At 44.2% G+C, this 18,915-nt stretch overlaps 1 protein-coding gene across 7 annotated transcripts in view; it reads right to left on the reverse strand.

The window, feature by feature from the left end:
• Window positions 1-7,836: 7,836 nt before the first annotated feature.
• Window positions 7,837-18,915, reverse strand: part of HEATR5A (HEAT repeat containing 5A) — a 113,480-nt gene continuing 102,401 nt past the window's right edge. For 6 of the 7 annotated variants that reach the window (XM_058666308.1, XM_058666304.1, XM_058666305.1 and 3 more), the window contains 4 exons: window positions 15,791-16,015; window positions 12,402-12,556; window positions 10,128-10,341; window positions 7,837-9,304 (listed from right to left, as the gene is read on the reverse strand). In XM_058666308.1, the coding sequence (XP_058522291.1) occupies window positions 8,997-9,304; window positions 10,128-10,341; window positions 12,402-12,556; window positions 15,791-16,015 (902 nt within the window). In that variant the 3' untranslated portion in view covers window positions 7,837-8,996. The remainder of the gene's footprint in view (window positions 9,305-10,127; window positions 10,342-12,401; window positions 12,557-15,790; window positions 16,016-18,915) is intronic. The other variant, XM_058666311.1, reaches the window with a different exon arrangement.

Raw genomic sequence — 18,915 nt, forward strand, 5'->3', positions numbered from 1 at the left:
AGTGAACGAAGGGACGGGGAGCTTAGTAACAGAAGTGATTAAGCAGATGGGATTGTGCCAAGGTCAGAGATCAGCGTGAGGTCTGCTGGAGCAACATTGCAGCAGGGAGCGTGGAGAGATGCAGCATGATGTGTAAATACTGAGAAGGAAGAATTATTTTCCTGTCATCAGGGAAAGAGCGTGGAGCAGGAAAGAAAGGTTACCGTGATGTACACACAACACACACCTAGGTGGTAATAACCTTGTGATAAACACTGTCGCCTGACCTTCAAGGACTTAATTTTCAGTATCTTTTAAGAAACTAACCTCCTGGGCCTGGCGGCGTGGCCTAGCAGCTAAAGTCCTCACCTTGAAAGCACTGGGATCCCATATGGGCACCGGTTCTAATCCTGGCAGCTCCACTTCCCATCCAGCTCTCTGCTTGTGGCCTGGAAAAGCAGGAAAGGATGGCCCAAACCCTTGGAACCCTGCACCCGCGTGGGAGACCTGGAGGAGGTTCCTGGTTCTTAGCTTCAGATTGGCGCTGCACCAGCCGTTGCGGTCACTTGGGGCATGAACCATCGGAAGGAAGATCTTCCTCTCTGTCTCTCCTCCTCTCTGTATATCTGACTTTGCAATAAAAAAAAAGAAAGAAAGAAAGAAACAAAAAACCCTTCATCTCCTAATGTAACTGTCTAGTAGATTCATGATTCCTCCCCCCCCCTTTTTTTTTCTTGTTTTGTGGTTTTTATTTTTGCTAGTTTTCTTCCTTGGAAGCTGAGATTTTCATGAAGTATCCAGAAATCACCAAGGGCCATGGGTTGGTCATGTGTACTTCTTGAGGCTCACCTAAACAGGGCTATAGTCCCTTTAATGCCACCATCTTCCCAGCTGCAGGAGATGCTGGTGTTGCAGGTGCCAGTCAACAAACAAAGCATCCTCAGTGTGTCTTGCTGAGGCTGAAGATTGGAGAAATGACTGCTGGAAACAAGGGGCTGCAAGCCTCCAGTTCCTCCTGCCTGCCTTCAACAGCTTTTTAGTTTTTCATGACTTATTTATTTTTATTTGAAATGTAGATTTTATAGAGAGGAGAGACAGAGAAAAAGGTCTTCCATCCACTAGTTCACTTCCCAAATAGCTGTAATGGTTGAAGTTGAGCTGATCTGAAGCCAGAAGCTAGGAGCCTCTTCTGGGTCTCCTTTGCAGATGCAGGAGCCCAAGGCCTTGGGCCATCTTCTGCTGACTTCTCAAGCCATAAGCAGAGAGCTGGATGGGAAGTGGAGCAGCCAGGACACGAACCAGCACCCACAGGGAATCCTGATGCCACAGGGCAGAGCCGGTTCCCAGTAGCTTGTTTTGTACTGGAGTGTTGTTTGGCACTTGGTTTGTTTTGTTTGGGATGGAGCCCAAGGAAGTGGCACCTGGGAAGGGAGTGGCACAAACAAAAGGGAAGTGACTAAGGTGTTTTGACACTCATTAAGGTGGGTGTTACTCCTCAGAGAGAGGCCAGGCACCTACAGTTGCTGTTCCATCACACCTCTTCCTGCCAGTGACCAGTGATTCTCCTGACTAATGGCTTCCAACGTGGGTGAGCAGAGGCCAGGCTGGCCTACTTTGAAACTCCCTGTTGTCCACCAGCAGTCTTAAGTCAGTGGTCACGTGGCCACACAGCTGTCCTCCCTTGGGCTAAGGGCCAGCCTGGGATGGCAGTTAAAGCATGACCCTGCAGCTACCCCCTCAGAAGCAGCAGAAGGAAAGGATGGGAAAGGAAGGCTGGTGAGATGTGCAAATTTATGTACCTTACCCAGGATGCTCCAAACAAGAATTTCACCCACTCCTTCCCCCCCCCCCCAAATAAACTTGGAAATGTAGAGTAGCTTGATAATTGCAGCCAAGTTGTGAAGCGGCATCACATACCTAGCCTCCCCCGCCATCACCATCTCGCCCTCCCCTCTGCACTCTGTGAAGAGGAAGTCACTGTGTGCAGCCCACACAAGCACATGGGGAGGGTGAGCATCACCTCCCGGAGGGTGGAATATTTACATAAATTACAGGGAACCCTTTGCGGGGCAGGTTTGTTCGTCCTCCACCATTCAGTATCTTTCATCGTGTACAGACTGCGGACACTGGCTTCATACATTGGGCTATAACCCAGAGCTCACGAAGGCTCCAGCTTTAGCCTTCTGCAACTGTCAGACCTTGAGAAATCTCAGTTGTTTGCTTCTGGCTTTTCATGACTTTCTGGTATTTTCAGTTCTGGGAACTTTTAAAAATTTTCTGAAGCTTGCTTCCTTCCCCTCCACCCCAAGCAAACTTTATTAATGTTCTCAGGCACACTGCACTGAAACATACAGGAGTGCAATGAAGGGAGTATTATAGTCCTAGGAGTCACATGGAACTGTTGTCAGTCTCAGGATGGCCACTGTGGCAGAGTGGGTGAAGCCACTGCCTGGAAATGCCAGGATCCCACGTCACAGTGCCTAGTTCCGGCTACTCTTGTTCAGCTCCAGCTTCCCGTTCAGGCACGCTGGGAGGCAGCAGGTGATCCACGCAAGTGCTTGGACCCTTGCCACCCATGTAGCAAACCCAGATGGAGTTCAAGGGCTCTGGGCTTCAGCCTGGTTGTTGCAAGCATTGGGAACTGAGCCAGCCAATGGGAGTGTTTGCTTTTTCTGTCACTGTTTGAAGTAGATAAAAGGCAAAATAAGCAAACAGTCTTAAAAATCCAGTTTTTTTTAACATTCCTTTTCTGCAGATTCTGATTTAGAAGTGTTGGGGTAAGCTACAAGAATATGAATTAGTCTTCTCTTTCATTTTTTGTTGTTTTATTTTCATGTCTTTGCAAGAGTTGCAGGGAGACATCAGTCTTCTACTTGCTGGTTTATTCTCCCAAAGCCCATGGCAGCGGGGACCGGACCAGGCCAAAAGCAGGAGCCCAAACTAAAATTGGGTCTCTCACGTGGATGACAGGAACCCAAGAACTTGAGGGATCACTGTCTGCCTCCTAAGGTGTGCATTAGCAAGAAACTGGAATTGAAAGCAGAGCTGGAACTCAAACCCAGCCACTCTTTCGTGGAGTGTGATGTATTAATCACTGTGTTTACTGCCTTCAAATGTCTACTTCAGGAATGTGGATTTTAATCTAGTGTCTACAGATGGTTCTTTCAGTTAGATATTCTTGATAAGGAGGAGCATAGGTTCATTTTAATTAAGACTTCTGAGCAACTTAGATAATCTATAATATGGAAAGAGTAATTCTTTATAGTTGGACTCCAAATGTTTCAAATTTCTTATCACAATTGGTTCTTACTATTAAAAATGAAGTAGGGAGACAGTGTTGCAGATGAAGAGAGAAACCTCAAAAGGTCACGTGGCTTTGCTAAGGTCACAGCTGGATGTGTCACCATCCCATGGACATCAGATGAGAAGCAACACAGTGTATTCTGTAATTTTTTCTGTGATTTTGTAACAATACCTTTAAGTAAAGTAACTTTAAAAACTGGGTATCATGAACCAGTGTTGAGGTGCAATGGATTAAGCCACTGCTTGCCTGCTCTGCTTCTGATCCAGTTCCCTGCAAAGCTGCCTAGGAAAGCAGCAGAGGAAGACTCCAAGTTTTGGACCCTTGCACCCACAAGGGAGACTTGGATACAGCTTCTGGGTCTTGGCTGGGGTCTGGCTCAGCATGCTGTTATATATTTGAACAGTGTACCAATGGATGGAAGATGTGTGTATGTTTCCTTCTTTCTCTATCACTCTGCCTTTCAGATTTTTTTAAAGAATTCAATAATTTTTATTTATTTATTTATTTTTAATATTTATTTTATTTTTATTACAAAGTCAGATATACTGAGAGGAGGAGAGAGAGAGGAAGTGGAGCCACCGGGATTAGAACCAGCAGCCATATGGGATCAAGGCAAGGACCTTAGCCACTAGGCCACGCTGCCGAGCCCCAGAATTCAATAATTTTTAAAGATTTATTCATTTTCATTAGGCAGATTAACAGAGAGAAAGAGAGACAAAGAAATATCTTCCATCCACTGGTTCACTGCCCAAGTGGTTGCAACAGCTGGAGCTGAGCTGATCTGAAGCCGGGAGCCTCTTCAGTTTCCCATGTGGGAAAAGGAGGGGTGTGTGTGTGTGTGTGCAGAGTCCCAAGGACTTGAGCCATCCTTTGATGCCTTCCCAGGCCACAATCAGGGTGCTGGATGGGAAGTGGAGTAGTCGGGATGTGAACCAGCATCCAAATGGGATCCTGGCACTTGAAGGTGAAGGATTAGCCTCTTGAGTTAACCCTTTCCATTAAGCAAAAATAGTATCAGCGCCTGCCAGCTCTGTATTGGCAGCAGTAACTTATTTTGTTAAAAAGTATAGAACATTTAGAATTGTTGCAATACATTTTCCAAAAATAAGGTTTTTTTAAATGCACTGTCTACCTAAGGAGTGGCATATGGACATGTACAAGAACACCTGTCAAGTTTGTGAACAGCAAACTATACGCAGTTGATCGAGAGGATTGTAACTGCTTGGACTACACAGTGATGAACAGTAACAGGGCTTTGTAAAGAAACATAAGAATGCAGCCTTAGCCCGCCGTTTTATCAGCTTCTATTAGTATTATTGTCTATAGCTTTGAGGGTGGGATTTTTTTTCTCCTGTAATGCACATCCGGTATGAGAGTGAAGGATGAAGGGAATTCTTCCATAGGATTACAGGTGCATCTCTGCATAACGGAAGTCCTGCTCTCCAGGCTTCTAGCAGAGGGTTCTCTGGCCAGGAACGCTGCCTGGCATTCTCCATGTTTCTTCTCTGGGCTCCCTGACACCTCCCTCTTTTACAGCACACCATGCTTCAAGCTGCTCAGCTCATGTTCCTGTTAAGTTGATGGTGAGGTTTGTTTTATAACTAAAAATTTTGCTTCTGTCCACTGGTTCACTCCCCAAGTGGCTGCAATGGATGTAGCTGAGCTGATCAGGATCCAGGAGCTGCTTCTGGGTCTCCCACTCAGGTGCAGGGTCCCGACTTTGGGCCATCCTCCACTGCTCTCCAAGGCCATAAGCAGGGAGCCAGATGGGAGGTGGAGCAGACAGCACACGAACCAGTGTCCATATAAGATGATGGTGCTTGCAAAGGAAGAATTAGCCAATTGAGGCATTGTATTGGACCCTCTAAAAGGCTCTAAGGAATGGGTTAAACAGGATGAGACTGCAGTAGTAGCTTTGCCTCTATAAAGCTCTAGACAAACATACCACTTTAGTAAATGCATTAAAGTTGCTAGTTGACATTACTTAATTTGTAGTTTCCAAGGTACTAAGATTGTTACCATTTTATAACTTTGTCTTACTTCCATTTTCCTCCCTCCCTCTCCCTTTTTTCTTGTTTTCCTCTCTGAACTCTTTATTTCTTCAAAGGCAGAGTTATACAGAGACAAAGATCTTTCATTATTTGGTTCAATTCCCAAATGGCCACAACTGCCAGAGTTCAGCTGATCCAGGAGTTTCTTCCAGGTCTTTCATGCTGGTTCAGGGTCACAAGGCATTGAGCCATCCTCTGCTGCTTTCCAAGGAAGGAAGCTGAATGGGAAGTAGAGTAGCTGGGACACAAACCAATGCTCATATGGGAGGTAAGGATTAGCCACTGAGCAATTGTGCCAGGCCCTGCCAGTCATATTTCTTCAAGTTGTGACTGTAGGGTTTCTGGCTAATATAGTAGAACTTTTCTTTTGTTTTGAAGTATGTTTCCAGTTTCTATTTAGCTATTGACCTAGGTTCTGATTTTTTAAAAAGATTTTAAAAATGTACAACCCAATATTTTCATATCTATTTTATTTTAAGTAGTCTTAAGTTGTAACAGAGGCTAATGCTGTGGCATAGGTGGTAAAGTCACCACCTGTGATGCCAGCCTCCCATATGGGCACTGGTTGGAGATCCAGCTGTTTCACTTCTGATCTAGCTCTTAGCTAATGTTCCTGGGTAAACAAGGGAAAATGGCCCAAGGGATTGAGCCTGCTTACCCCATGTGGGAAACCTCTGTGTGTGCTGCGTGTTTCCTTAGAAACCTGCCCGGGGCCTCATTCTTGATCAGTAGGCTTCAGCCTGAATTTGAATTACTAAGTCAGGATTCCTGATGTTGTTTTCATACCATGGGAGGGGCATCAGCACACAAAGTAGACATGAACTAAACCAGGTACATCTCCCAACCCACAGCTCCAAAAATGGGAGGAGGAAGGGAAACATTAGAGCCAGACAAGGGCAGGCATTTGGCCTGGGGTTGAAGATACCAGTTGGGCCACCAAGAGTCCTGTCTTTGTTTCAGACTCCAGCCAGTGTAGACCTTTGCAGGTATTGGTGATGGCAAGTAATTGGGTACCTGCCATCCATATGGGAGACCAGCACTATGTTCTCGGCTTCAGTGGGTATCTAGGGAGTGACCCAGCAGATGGGAGCTTGCCACGTCTCCCCAGCACTCAGATGAAGGGCCAGCAGCTTTAGGAAGAGAGGAGTCTGAAGAATGCCCATTCTTCATACTGACTGATCAACACATGACCTGCCACAGGCCCAAGGCCTGTCCTCGCCCAACTTCTCTTTCTCAATTCTGGATTCACGAGTGACATACAGGTTTGACACTGTGTCCCTTAACATAAAAAGTCTTTCTCTTCTCACAAAACCATTGTTACAGATTGGGTTTTGCAGTGATTCTACTTCATTTGGTAACATGAATCCCAGCTATTCAATCTTTTTTTTTCTTCAAAGATTTATTTATATCTGTGAAAGGTAGAGCTCTCAAGTCACAATAGGAGAAGACAGAAATCTGCCATCTAGAGATTAACTCCTTAAATGGCCACAATGGCTAGGGCTGGGCTAGACTGAAGCCAGGAGCCAGGAGCTTCATCCAGGACTCCCACATGGGTGCAGGGGCCCAAGGGCTTGGGCCATATTTCCCAGGTGCATTGTCATGGAGCTGGATCAGAAGAGAAGCAGCCTTGACTTGAACTGGCACCTATGTGGGATGTTCACACTGTAGGCAGTGACTTAAGCCACTCTGCCAAGACACCAGCCCCAACTATTAAATTATCTTATCAGTAAGGAAATATTTATTAATTCAGTGTTGTATTACATAAGGTGGTGTATTTTTAAAAGGTTAAAGTCTTAATTCCATGAAATTAGACATATTTTTGTTAATTACTGACATTAATATGTCACCTTTAACCCAAACAATTCAGGACATCATTAATGAACTCAGTTCTTTTTAAGAACTGAAACAATTAAGACAAAACAAAAAAGTAAAACCCAAAAGTCAGTATCTTGTATCTTGTAGAGAATATGCTACTCCAGCATTTGCTTGGGTAAAGCAATAATTTGAGTCCAGATTCATTTTATACCTGTGCAATTCAATAGCCATTAAGTACCAGTTAGAGCAGCAGAAGCAAAATTAAAAGAGAAATTTCTTCCTTTGAGTAAGCAATCAAGGAGGACTAAAGTGCAGTGTGAAGTTTCCTGCATACTGAAGAACATATTTAAGTACGGGAACCAGTCGGGAAGCAGGTGAATTTGGCGTAGGAGGAGGGTAAGAACTGTGAGGGGAGGCAGGCAGGGGGCTGTGACATTTACACCAACCTGAAAGGAGTAGGAGGCCGCCAGTTAGAACAAGGGAGAGAAAAGGGCATCCCAGGTGAAAGACAGACACACTTATTTCCTGGAGCTATTCAGGAAGACAGAAGCTCACCCACTGTGAAGAAGGCTCCAGGGAAAGACCAAGCTACAGAGATCTCACTCACCTGACAGTCGCGCTTTTCTAGAGTCCATGAGACTAATCAGCCATCTTTTGTGGGTAAAATAATTTAAAATACAAGAAGGATACAGAAAATTAGCTTTATTTATGTATGTAGAAAAATTAATTATAATGTTAGAATTTGTCAAATGTGTTTATTCGCAACAATTTACAAGAGTATTTATGTACAAACATAATAAAATAAACTCCGTCACGTTGCTCTTGCTGGGGCTGAAGTGTTCTCTCAGTATGCTTCTGCCACTTCATTTATAGTTAACAGGGAGATGATTTGTTTTGACTCACACAGTTTAACATGGAGTTGGAAGCAGGGTCAGTGGTCATGAACAGAGTTAAAAAATACTTTTCAACCAGTAAGACTTTATTATTAGATTTTTTCTATATTAAAATATGTTTCACATTAAGAAAAATACTTGTATTCCTTGATGGATTAACTAAATCTGTTGTACTAAATTTGGCATTATATAAACATACTGTTGATCTAAATATAATATAGATGTGAACAGATAATAAACTCATTGATATGTTTATCACAAATGAAAATGAACCAAATTATTTGTAATGAAGGCAACAGAAAATCCAACTCAGAAAGAGTAAAGTGGAGATGCCCTAGTTTTTGTAAAAGAAATAAAACTCACTTTTGATCTCAATACAAACTTAGGCAAAATGTGAAAAACCACACTATTTATGAAAGCCAAAATCTTATGCCAAATTTTAGGGTAATCATTCATTTGTACTAATTTTGTGGATAATTCTCAACCAGGTTTCCTCAATAAGTTTCCAATCCTTTGGTATTGTTAGAGGAGTGGAGGAAACTTTAATGCTATTATTGATGAAGTCAGATTTTGAACTCACTAATTGGATACAGTGTAAGTGCAGATCATTTGTACCAGGCAAATCTCTGTCAGTGTTTACACCATGTGTGTATGAACTGTTACAGAATCCAAGTTTTTAAAGTCATTGGCAACATAACATGTTAAGTAAATTTAGTTCTTCAGCACTTTTTTGAAATTCCTGGCAAAATTCTGTTAGCTTTATGATCTTAATAAATGGGAAAAAATTTCACCAAAAATGCTAAGTTTGCTGTCACTTTGAAAAGTCACAGCTATTAAAGTAAACACAACCAACTAGACTTGCAAGTGCACTTGTGTCTGAAAAGTCACTTTTGTCCCCAAAGGGAGAAAAGGACCATATTACCTTTAAGGTGCTTTCAATTCCAAGAAGTAACATCAGAGGAAACTGGTCTTTAACTGGATGCTTGCATTCCTTCCTGGGTTCTTGCTGGCTTTGGAGGTTGGAAGTTGGCCTTTGACACTCTCCTGATTCCCCTTAATAGCAGCCTCGAGGCGGGCTTTCAGGGTGGGAGAGGAAGCCATCACACTTTTAAACACTGATGAAAACTGAGGCCCGATGTGCATGAGATTTTGCAAAGCAAAGTCATGTAGACTTCTCCTTGCTGCAGACGCAGTTCCCAAAGCATTTTCATCCAAAAGGAAGGAAACCAGGATGGGCAGAAGACAGGCCACCAGCTGGGAGCCTGCAGAGGAAACAGATTTGGATCAAGGGGCAGGGCGGTTGCTGTGAGGGCTGCATTTCACCTGAAACATTCCTCTTGACCCAGAGGGAAGATGATTCCTTTAGTTTCTTCTCCTAAATTAATACTTAATGATGTTACTACTAATGGGATTAACACAACACCTTTCAAGCAGACAAAATGGGATTAACGGAAGGTTGACAATTAAAATCCTGAGGGATGGGCTAGTGGCACTGTGCTGATCCAGCTCCCTGCTCGTGTGCTCCCTGGGAGGCAGCAGGTGATGGCTCTAATTCTTGAGTCTACCACTGACATATGAGACTCTGGAATTCTGAGTTCCTGGCTTCGGCCAGGCCCAGTCCTGGAGGTTGTGGGCATTTAGGGAGTGAGCCAGCAGGTGAAAGATCTCTCTGTTGGGCCCAGCATGGTAGCCTAAAATTCTTGCCTTGCACACACTGGGATCCCATACGGGCGTTGGTTTTAAACCCAGCAGCCCCACTTCCCTTCCAGCTCTCTGCTTGTGGCCTGGGAAACCAGCTGAGGATGACCCAAAGACTTGGGACCCTGTATCCCCATGGGAGACCCAGAGGAGGCTCTGGGCTCCTGGCTTTGCATCAATGCAGCTCTGGCGATTGCGGCTGCTTGGGGAATGAATCACTGGGGAATGACCCATCAGACGGAAAATCTTCCTCTCTGCCTCTCCTCCTTTCCGTGTAGCTAATTATCCAATAAAAATAAATAAATATTTTTAAAGAACAATCTCTGCCTATCAAGTAAATAAAACACACAAGTCCTCGGTTGCCCTGAGTTTAGTTCCAACACTCACGATGTTGTTCTTCAGCAACTGTCACCAATGCTTCCAAGACCTTGATGCCCTCCTGAAAGACCTGCAGCTCAGCGCTGTCCTCCAGTTTTCTCTTGTCCACTTCCCGCAGTTTCTCCACAATAGAGGAAGCCAAAGAATGTATGTATGGGTAGGAAACAACTGGATTTGGATACTGGAAAATGGAATGTAAGAGCTGATAGGTCTTGATTTGTACCTAGACAGGAAGAGACAAGAACAGTACATACTATAAGTTTAAAAATAAAGCTCCCTAAACAGGTCCCTGGGGACTCTAGTAGCCAAGGGGAGCAGCCAGCCAGCCAAGCAGCTGAGATGGCTGTGTCCCACACCCTATAGCATCCTTGGTTCCAGTGGCTGGTCTGTGCCTCCTGACTTCAGCTTCCTGCTTCTGCAGAACCTGGGGCAGCAGGTGGTAGCTCAAGTAACTGGGTTACTGCCATGCTCCCCCTCGAGTATAAGAGCTAGAGTGAGCTCCTGGCATTTGGGAAGTGAATCAGCAGATGGTAGCTCTGTCTCTTTTTTTCTCTTCTGCCTCTCAAATAAAAAACTTGAAAGGAAAGGCATTTAAATGTATTCCTGATTTATCTCTAACCTGGGCAATCTGGGCTGACAGTTTCCAGATTCGATGCCAGCAGTGGCTATGACAGTTTGGAGTGCAACAGAGGCTTACAGGCTCCACAAGGAAGGAGACCCCCAGGGCTCACATTTCATCTTTGCTCTGGTTCCCATTGGCTGTTTCATGCCCCTCACCATTTTACATATATAAAACACAATAACAAAATACATAAAAACTTGAAAAATATTTGCTGACTACAAGAAAAGTTCTAGCACTCCAGTGTGTAACAACTCAAGGACACTCCTCAGGACCACACTAAGGGTCTGTCCTCACACCTGAGGGCCAACAGTGGAGACTGCTGCACACAGCTCTGGAGGGAGCATGACTCAAATGGGACAGAGAACACAGGCAGCAAGGCTAGAGCAGGTGCAGGAATCATCTTCATTGGGCTAATGAGGTGCCATCTGAGTGGTTATTTTCTGTACCCTCAGTCTGGTAACTTTATCCTTAGGAGTAGATATACTGAGCTCTATTGGGGGCACTGACAATGCCCTGCCCTAAGATGACGCCTGGACCCTACTTCCTCTTGGAGCCTTGGAAGTGCCCTGTGATTGGCCCTTTACGGCTTGCCTCGGGCGTGTAGGCTGATTGGCTAGGATTGAGAGATAAGCCAGGGGCCTTGGGGGAGGGGGGAGGAGGTCCTCTGCGTAACGGAATTAACAGAATTAACTGAAGGCTTCTGGGTAACGGATTTAATGGATAGGATGGATATATAAGCCAGGGGCTTCTGCCCAAAAGGATGAACTGAAGGTTGGAATAAAAGTGCCTCTGAAACGCTCTCCAGTGTGATTTCTTCTGCGGGACGGGAGACACCAATAGAGCTCATGGGCCACACACTCATTTTGTAACATAGCAAAGGACAAGACATCGGTAAATGAAGGTATGTGCACTAGGCAGGGAGCTACGAGACTGGCTGCAGGCTCAGCACACTCACTCCCCAACATGCAGGAGCCACCGTGACAACCTTGGGTGGCATCACACTCATGGGCAGAATCCACAGCGTGAGATCATGTCTATGCTGAAGCCCCCACCCAGCTCCATCCCAAGTTTTAAAAGACTAATTTATTCCATTTCTATATTCAATTAGGTCACAACCTTCACCTTATAAAGGAGAATCCTAACTTAGGTAGTCGGTCTATCTCTTGAAATCCATCCCTGCGCCTTCATCTATGTTTCTGCTTTGAGTTCCCTTACAGTGACAGTGTCTTGCAACAAGCCTAAGTGGGGATCTCCGAGACCCTACGATGTGTGCTGTCTCTGGGCTGGGCCCAGGATGGCACAAGCCTGATGCCAAAAGCAGGCACTGGGGCTTGGCCTCCCCTGCCCTTTGAAAGGAAATCCACCAGAGTACACCATAAGATGGTCTCATTCTTTGTAAAGTACTGGAGCTATATGGATGTTGGGATGCCCACATGGCAAATCTTACATTTTAAACATTTCTTTACTCTCTCCCTTTCTTTCTCCCAACCCTTTACTCTTCAGAGCAATAGAACAAGACCATCATTATTTGGGTTGATCACCCCAAGAACAGGCATTCATCCCAAAAGAAAAATTAAAAAATTGTAATTTGATATTTTGGTTGGAGCCAACAAAATCAGCAAAGTTTTGCAAAACCCTGAACAGTCCTAGCAGACACTTACCAGAGAATCTTTAATGGCAAGAGTGGCCTTAAATTTGTCAATACAGCGCTCCTGAAGACACGGGATGGTAGATACTTCTGGACTCGTGGACAAAATGAATACTGTGATAGCAGTAAGCAGACTGACTTCATCAAGTCCTTGGTTTGTGCCGTCAGCTAGAGGGAAATGATTCATTAGGAACAGAACCTATGAACTGCGTTACACATCTCTGAGACATTGTCTTTGGGAGCAACAATCTTGGAGCTGCATCATCAAAAGCCTGCAGCACTCCACCTTCCCCTCAGCTGCTCTCCTCCCGTCAAGAGGAGCATATAGTCCATCCTTGTATTGCGATACTGTGAGCCATAAATCCCATGCAACTGGACGTTGTCTTTATAGTGTTTTATGCTGCTGGCCATTCCCTTTTCAAAACTCTTTCCTTTGTCTTCAGTGACTGCATTACCTCTGAGTTTCATCTTGATTTTGGACCTCTTCTTGCAACGTAAGTTCAAGCTAAGTGAAGTTAACTAGCTTGCAGGTTGCACTGACAACTCAAACAGATACAGACCAAAAGTAACTCTGGCTTAGGCCAACTCTTTTGAGCTCCAGATCCCTGCACGTTCAGCCCCCACCAGACTTTACCATATAGCCATTTCAAACTCAATTTACTATCTTCCCTCAAAAACCTGCAGCTGTTATTCCTGTTAGTGGCACCATGTTTGCATCACTCTATACTTTCTTTTTTTTTTTTTAAAGATTTATTCAGTTTATTACAAAGTCAGATATACAGAGAGGAGGAGAGACAGAGAGGAAGATCTTCGTCCGATGATTCACTCCCCAAGTGAGCCGCAAAGGGCCGGTGCGCGCTGATCCAATGCCGGGAACCAGGAACCTCTTCCAGGTCTCCCATGCGGGTGCAGGGTCCCAAAGCATTGGGCCGTCCTCAACTGCTTTCCCAGGCCACAAGCAGGGAGCTGGATGGGAAGTGGAGCTGCCGGGATGAGAACCGGCGCCCATATGGGATCCCGGTGCGTTCAAGGTGAGGACTTTAGCTGCTAGGCCACGCCGCCGGGCCCACTCTATACTTTCAACTCCTAAATCAAAGTATCAATAACTTCTGTTGAAAATGGTGTGACATGGAGCCAGCGTGATGGAGTAGCAATCTCTCCTGCAGTACTGCCATCCCATATGGCTGTTGGTAAGTGCCCTGGCTGCTCCCTTTCCCATCCAGCTCCCTGCCTGTGGTCTGGGAATGGAGCAGAGGATGGCCCAAAGCCTTGGGACCTTGCACCTGGCTGGGAGACCCAGAAGAGGCTCCTGGCTTCAGATCATCTCAGCTCCAACCATTGCAGCCTTTTGGGGAGAGAACTAGTGGATGGAAAACCTCTTTTTCTGTCTCCTTCTCTGTAAACCCTGTGTTTCAAATAAAAATAAACAAATCTTTAAAGGAAAAAAAATGGTATAACATTTTTTTCTTCATTCTGCTTTTCCCTTTTGTTGCAGCTATTATCTTATCTAGCAGTCTTTCTTCTCCAGAGTTGTCACAGACACACTAATGCAGATCCTGTCATATTGTTTTGCTCTCTGAAAACCATTTAGCAGATTCCACAAGCTTATTACTAGCAGCTCAAATCATAAATCATGTCAAATTCTCCAGTCAGCCCTGCCTATCACATGACTTCCCCACATGCCATCAGGCCTCTCTCTCCTACCCTCCCTTCCTATTCCAAGTCTGACTACTCCACTTGCTGTCCCTAAGTGACAATATTTTTAGGTCTCCAGATTTTTGATCTGGAGATTATTGTACTTAGAGTCCCCTTCTATACTGTCACCATGAAAAATGGCTTCTCATGCCTTCTGAGGAGCCTTTTGGTGGCCTCCGAGATGCCCCACTGAGGTCCCTCCCAGGGAGGGTGTACTGCCCAGAGGGTGTGTGGTCACCTTCAGCTTCTGGAGCTGCTGTGCCTCAGGTCAGACCCATACCAAGGGGCTGCATGAGGCATGGCTGCTTCTGTGGCACGTGAGACACTTTGACAGGCAGGCTTGGAGCTCTCAACACCTCCAACCAGCTTGGGGAACTGCACTGTAGTTTGCTTGCCTTTACGCAACATTGCTTCCCCTCCTCGCTTCAGAGATTGTTCCCTAACAGACCTCTTGTTCCCAAAGCTCCACATCTCTGTGTGTGCTTCTGGAGAAACTTACTCGTGACACTGTTCAAAATTCACTCAACTGGGCCCGGTGGCGTGGCCTAACGGCTAAAGTCCTCGCCTTGAAAGCCCCGGGATCCCGTGTGGGCACCGGTTCTAATTCCAGCAGCTCCACTTCCCATCCAGCTCCCTGCTTGTGGCCTGGGAAAGCAGTCAAGGATGGCCCAAAGCTTTGGGACCCTGCACCCGCGTGGGAGACCCGGAAGAGGTTCCTGGTTCCCGGCATTGGATCGGGGCGCACCAGCCCATTGCGGCTCACTTGGGGAGTGAATCATCGGACGGAAGATCTTCCTCTCTGTCTCTCCTCCTCTGTGTATATCTGACTTTGTAATAAAAAAAAAAAATTCAACTAATAACTCACAATATTTAGTACCCTTTGTATTATATGAGAGATGCCATGATTTAAGATACTATCACTGTCCTTAGGATGGTATTTATCACATCATACAGCACTTATCAGATGCTATTAAAGCTCTCAAAGCTGGGGAAAATAGGTGGTCAGTGAATGCAGAATTCAATGGAAAATTTCTTATATATGAAACTGAATATGTGACATCTATAAACAGAACAGGGAAGGCAGATATGATGTATACTTAAAACACTTTTTGCAGTCAAGGAAACATACTGTTAAAAATGAAAATCATGTAGCAAGAATAAAAAAGAGAAAACCAAATTGAAATGGATCTTAAAGATAATCCTGGTTATAATGATATTGATATATATACAAGGTACATAAGTGAAATGCTCTGCACTTGCCATCTTAACTACTCCAACAATTTCCTGCAATATAAGATTGTCATTTATTAATGAGAAAATAGTCTCAGGGGAATTTAGTAACTTGGCTAGTCACTTTGTAACTCCTGGAGAGATTAAACATATTGATATTGAGATCTTCTTTACTATTGGTAACGGATGATTATGTAGTTGTGGCATATTGTGAGCATCAAATCATTCTGTCAACTAGACAGGGATCACAGTACATTTTTAAATAAACATAACATTACCCCTCATGGTCTCACTGCCAACATGTATGCTTCCTATCCTGTGACTGCATTAGAATATGAAAACAGAATGTCTGAGAACTCTCTCACATGGCAATTACTTGGGTGTCTCCTCTGGATGATACATGGCATGTCCTCAAAAACCTGCTCCTTTCACTTCTGAACACACACTGCAGAGCTGCTTCTAAAAGGTCTTTGTTACCTGGATCCCAACAATCAAGGACTGTTGTTAGAGCGCTTCGGAGAAGGTCTGTCCAAGCTGTGTGGCTCTTTTCTGCTCGGGCCATAGGAGAAGATAATATTGCTTTCAGAGCCTGCAGGGAAGCTGCGACTGTGGAAGAGAGCTGGCCCCCCGGGAGCTTCACAGCAGTTTCACGGAGTACCCCAATCGTGAGATACAGTATAGTAGGGAGAACGGAGATGCTTCCTGTAAGATAGGTTTTACAACATATAGGATTTTAACATTTCTTTTTTCATATATAATATGTTTCCTAGAAGAGATCATCAATGGGCAAGACATATCAAACATTTTTCTAGCTTTTAAGATTATTTTCATAAAGGATTGTAACTATTAAGATAATACAATTTCATGAAGATTTTTTTGTCACTTGATACTTTTACTAACTTAAGAGATGAACAAAAAATGTGTCTTTCAAATCTTTCTAAACCTGTCTGAAACATGTGCCTATATAGAGGACAGAGGAACACAGGATTTCAAGTAACTTATGGTACAGTTCATTGTCCATTTAAAAATATTCCTTTTTTCCACAAAAAATCTTGAGGGACAAATTCTTTCTTGCATCCTGCATAAAAATAGACACAGACGCGTGGCGTGCGTCCACTGCACTGGAGTGAGGATGAGGATGCAGCAGGGACGCCCAGGTCTGGAAGTGACCCAGCAGTGGCGTCCGTCCGTGGCCCTCAAGCCTCAGCTCCGTCACTTCTTCTTTCCTCTGCCTTTTTTGCCTCCATCTCCTTGTTGGACACTGGGGTCACCACCTCCCACCTTCTGCGTCCTTGTTTTCAGTTTGGGTATCATCTCTGCTGCATACAACATTACCGACTTCGTGAGGGGAACTGCCCCAGGCAGAGGCTGCCATCCTCCTGCTTGAGCTGCACCCGGACACGGCCACGGTACTGAACGTCACGGTTCCACTCTCGAGAATACATTTTATTTTTCTCAAGAAACACGTTCAGCCCGACTGCTGAGCACACATCCTGAATCTCGGTGGCCGTGGGGTTTTCAACAGCCTGTCCTGGTCGGCCGGCGACCGCGCGGCGGCGCAGGCCATGTCCACGCTCATGCACCCACAGCGATCCACTGCATTCATGATGATTTTTAAGGCTGGAGGAAGTTTTGATGCTTACAATTGGAGATGTCATTTAAATGGTAAACTGTAAAACTTAGTATCATTATACCTTTTCTTTCCTATTTTATTTATTTATTCTTTATTTTATTTTATTTTATTTATTTTTTTACTGTGACAAAACATACATTACAGAGCCAGCACTGTGGTACTGCATGTTGAGCCACCACTGTGGTGCTGGCATCCAAAATGGGTACCATTTCAAGTCCTGGCTTCTCCACTTCCAATCCAACTCCCTGCTAATGCTCCTGCTAAAGCAATGGAAAATGGCGCAAGTTCTTACTCCCCTGCCTTCACTCACTTGGGATACCAGGAAGTAGCTCCTGGCTTGCAGCTTTAGATCATTTCAGTTCTGGCCATTGTAGCCATTTGGAGAGTGAATCAGCCAGTAGCTGGACAATCTTTCTTTGTGACTCTGCCTTTCAAATATATAAACAAACCTTTTAAAAACCAAAATTACATAAAATCTATAATTTTAACTACTTAAAATGTATAACCCAATGACATTACACTGTGTAAACATTGTTACTATTTATTTTTATTTATTTATTTTTTAAGATTTATTTATTTTTATTGGAAAGGCAGATATACAGAGAGGAGGACAGAGAGAAAAATCTTCTGTCCGATGGTTTATTCCCCAAGCGGCCACAACGGCTGGAGCTGAGCCAATCTGAAGCCAGAAGCCAGGAGCCTGGAGTTTTTCCAGGTCTCCCATGCAGGTGCAGGGCCCCAAAGCTTTGGGCCATCCTCAACTGCTTTCCCAGGCCACAAGCATGGAGTTGGATGGGAAGTGGAGCCGCTAGGATTAGAACCAGAACCCACATGGGATGGTGGCATGTTCAAGGCGAGGACTTGAACCGCTACATTATCACACCAGGCCCCATTTTAATTTATTTTAGATCATACTCTTTTTAAATTAAACTCAAGGGATTTGTAGAGATTCACTCAGTACAAAATATTAAAAGTTTTCATGGCCATTAAGGAGTTGAGAATTTAGTTCTAAGTTGAATATGACTGTGAAGAAACTAAAGCTGAATGGTCAATTTCATTTTCCATAGACTACTCAACAAAACTCATCTAATATAGTTTTATCCTCAATCTTCTGCTAGTGATTTTTTTTTTCTGCCCTTCTTGGTATGAAACCATGTGTGAGAACAGGTGTGCAAGTTTAATTCAAACTGGAGCCTCAGGTCATTAGGCTAAAAAAAGATCGTAGATGAATTGGTCAAGGCACACTTAGGCAAGTGTATGCTTACCAACAAAGAATTCTCCTATAATTATGTGCTAGGTTTCACACTCAAGTATAGTTGGAAACAAAGCACATGCATCTGTATATAAAAATATGTTTTAAACATTTTATGCTTCATGTAGCAGATCAAAGCTGTAGATCAACTTGCAGAAATACCATATTTCTACATGAAAAAGTAAAACTCAACATCAACTAGATTCTGGGAGACTTTATAGATTATGTGTGTCTACAGCTGAGCCCTGAAGGAAGAAAAATCATGAGAAGCAGAGAAGTAATGGGGTCATTTCCGATCAAGTGCAGGAATCAGGAAAAGGCTGTGACTTGGCAGAGTTCCAGTGAAGAGCCTGAAAAGCTAGGTCAAGGTGTATGGTCTGGATCCAAATGGAGCTGGGGTTGATGAGAAACTTCTCTCATCACCAGGGTGGGAAGAATCCACTAGATTACCACAATGTGACCAAGAGTTAACAACTGCCACTAGCTAGTTTAAAACACCATTAACCATAGAAGAGAATATCCACTGATGGTCTTTTTATTTATTTTCAGCCTTTTGGTAAAACAAATCACTAAAATGTAATGCTAATCTTGGAGGATTTAAAAAGATACCCCAATGTTTCCCAGCATTCATTTAATGAGAAAAATAATAGCAAGGGTCTCCATTATCTATTAAAACCATTTCTCTCCCACCGGGTCAAATTAGGTAACCACAAGCCA

This window comes from Ochotona princeps, chromosome 6 (assembly GCF_030435755.1).
Source record: "Ochotona princeps isolate mOchPri1 chromosome 6, mOchPri1.hap1, whole genome shotgun sequence".
Classification (NCBI taxonomy): domain Eukaryota; kingdom Metazoa; phylum Chordata; class Mammalia; order Lagomorpha; family Ochotonidae; genus Ochotona; species Ochotona princeps.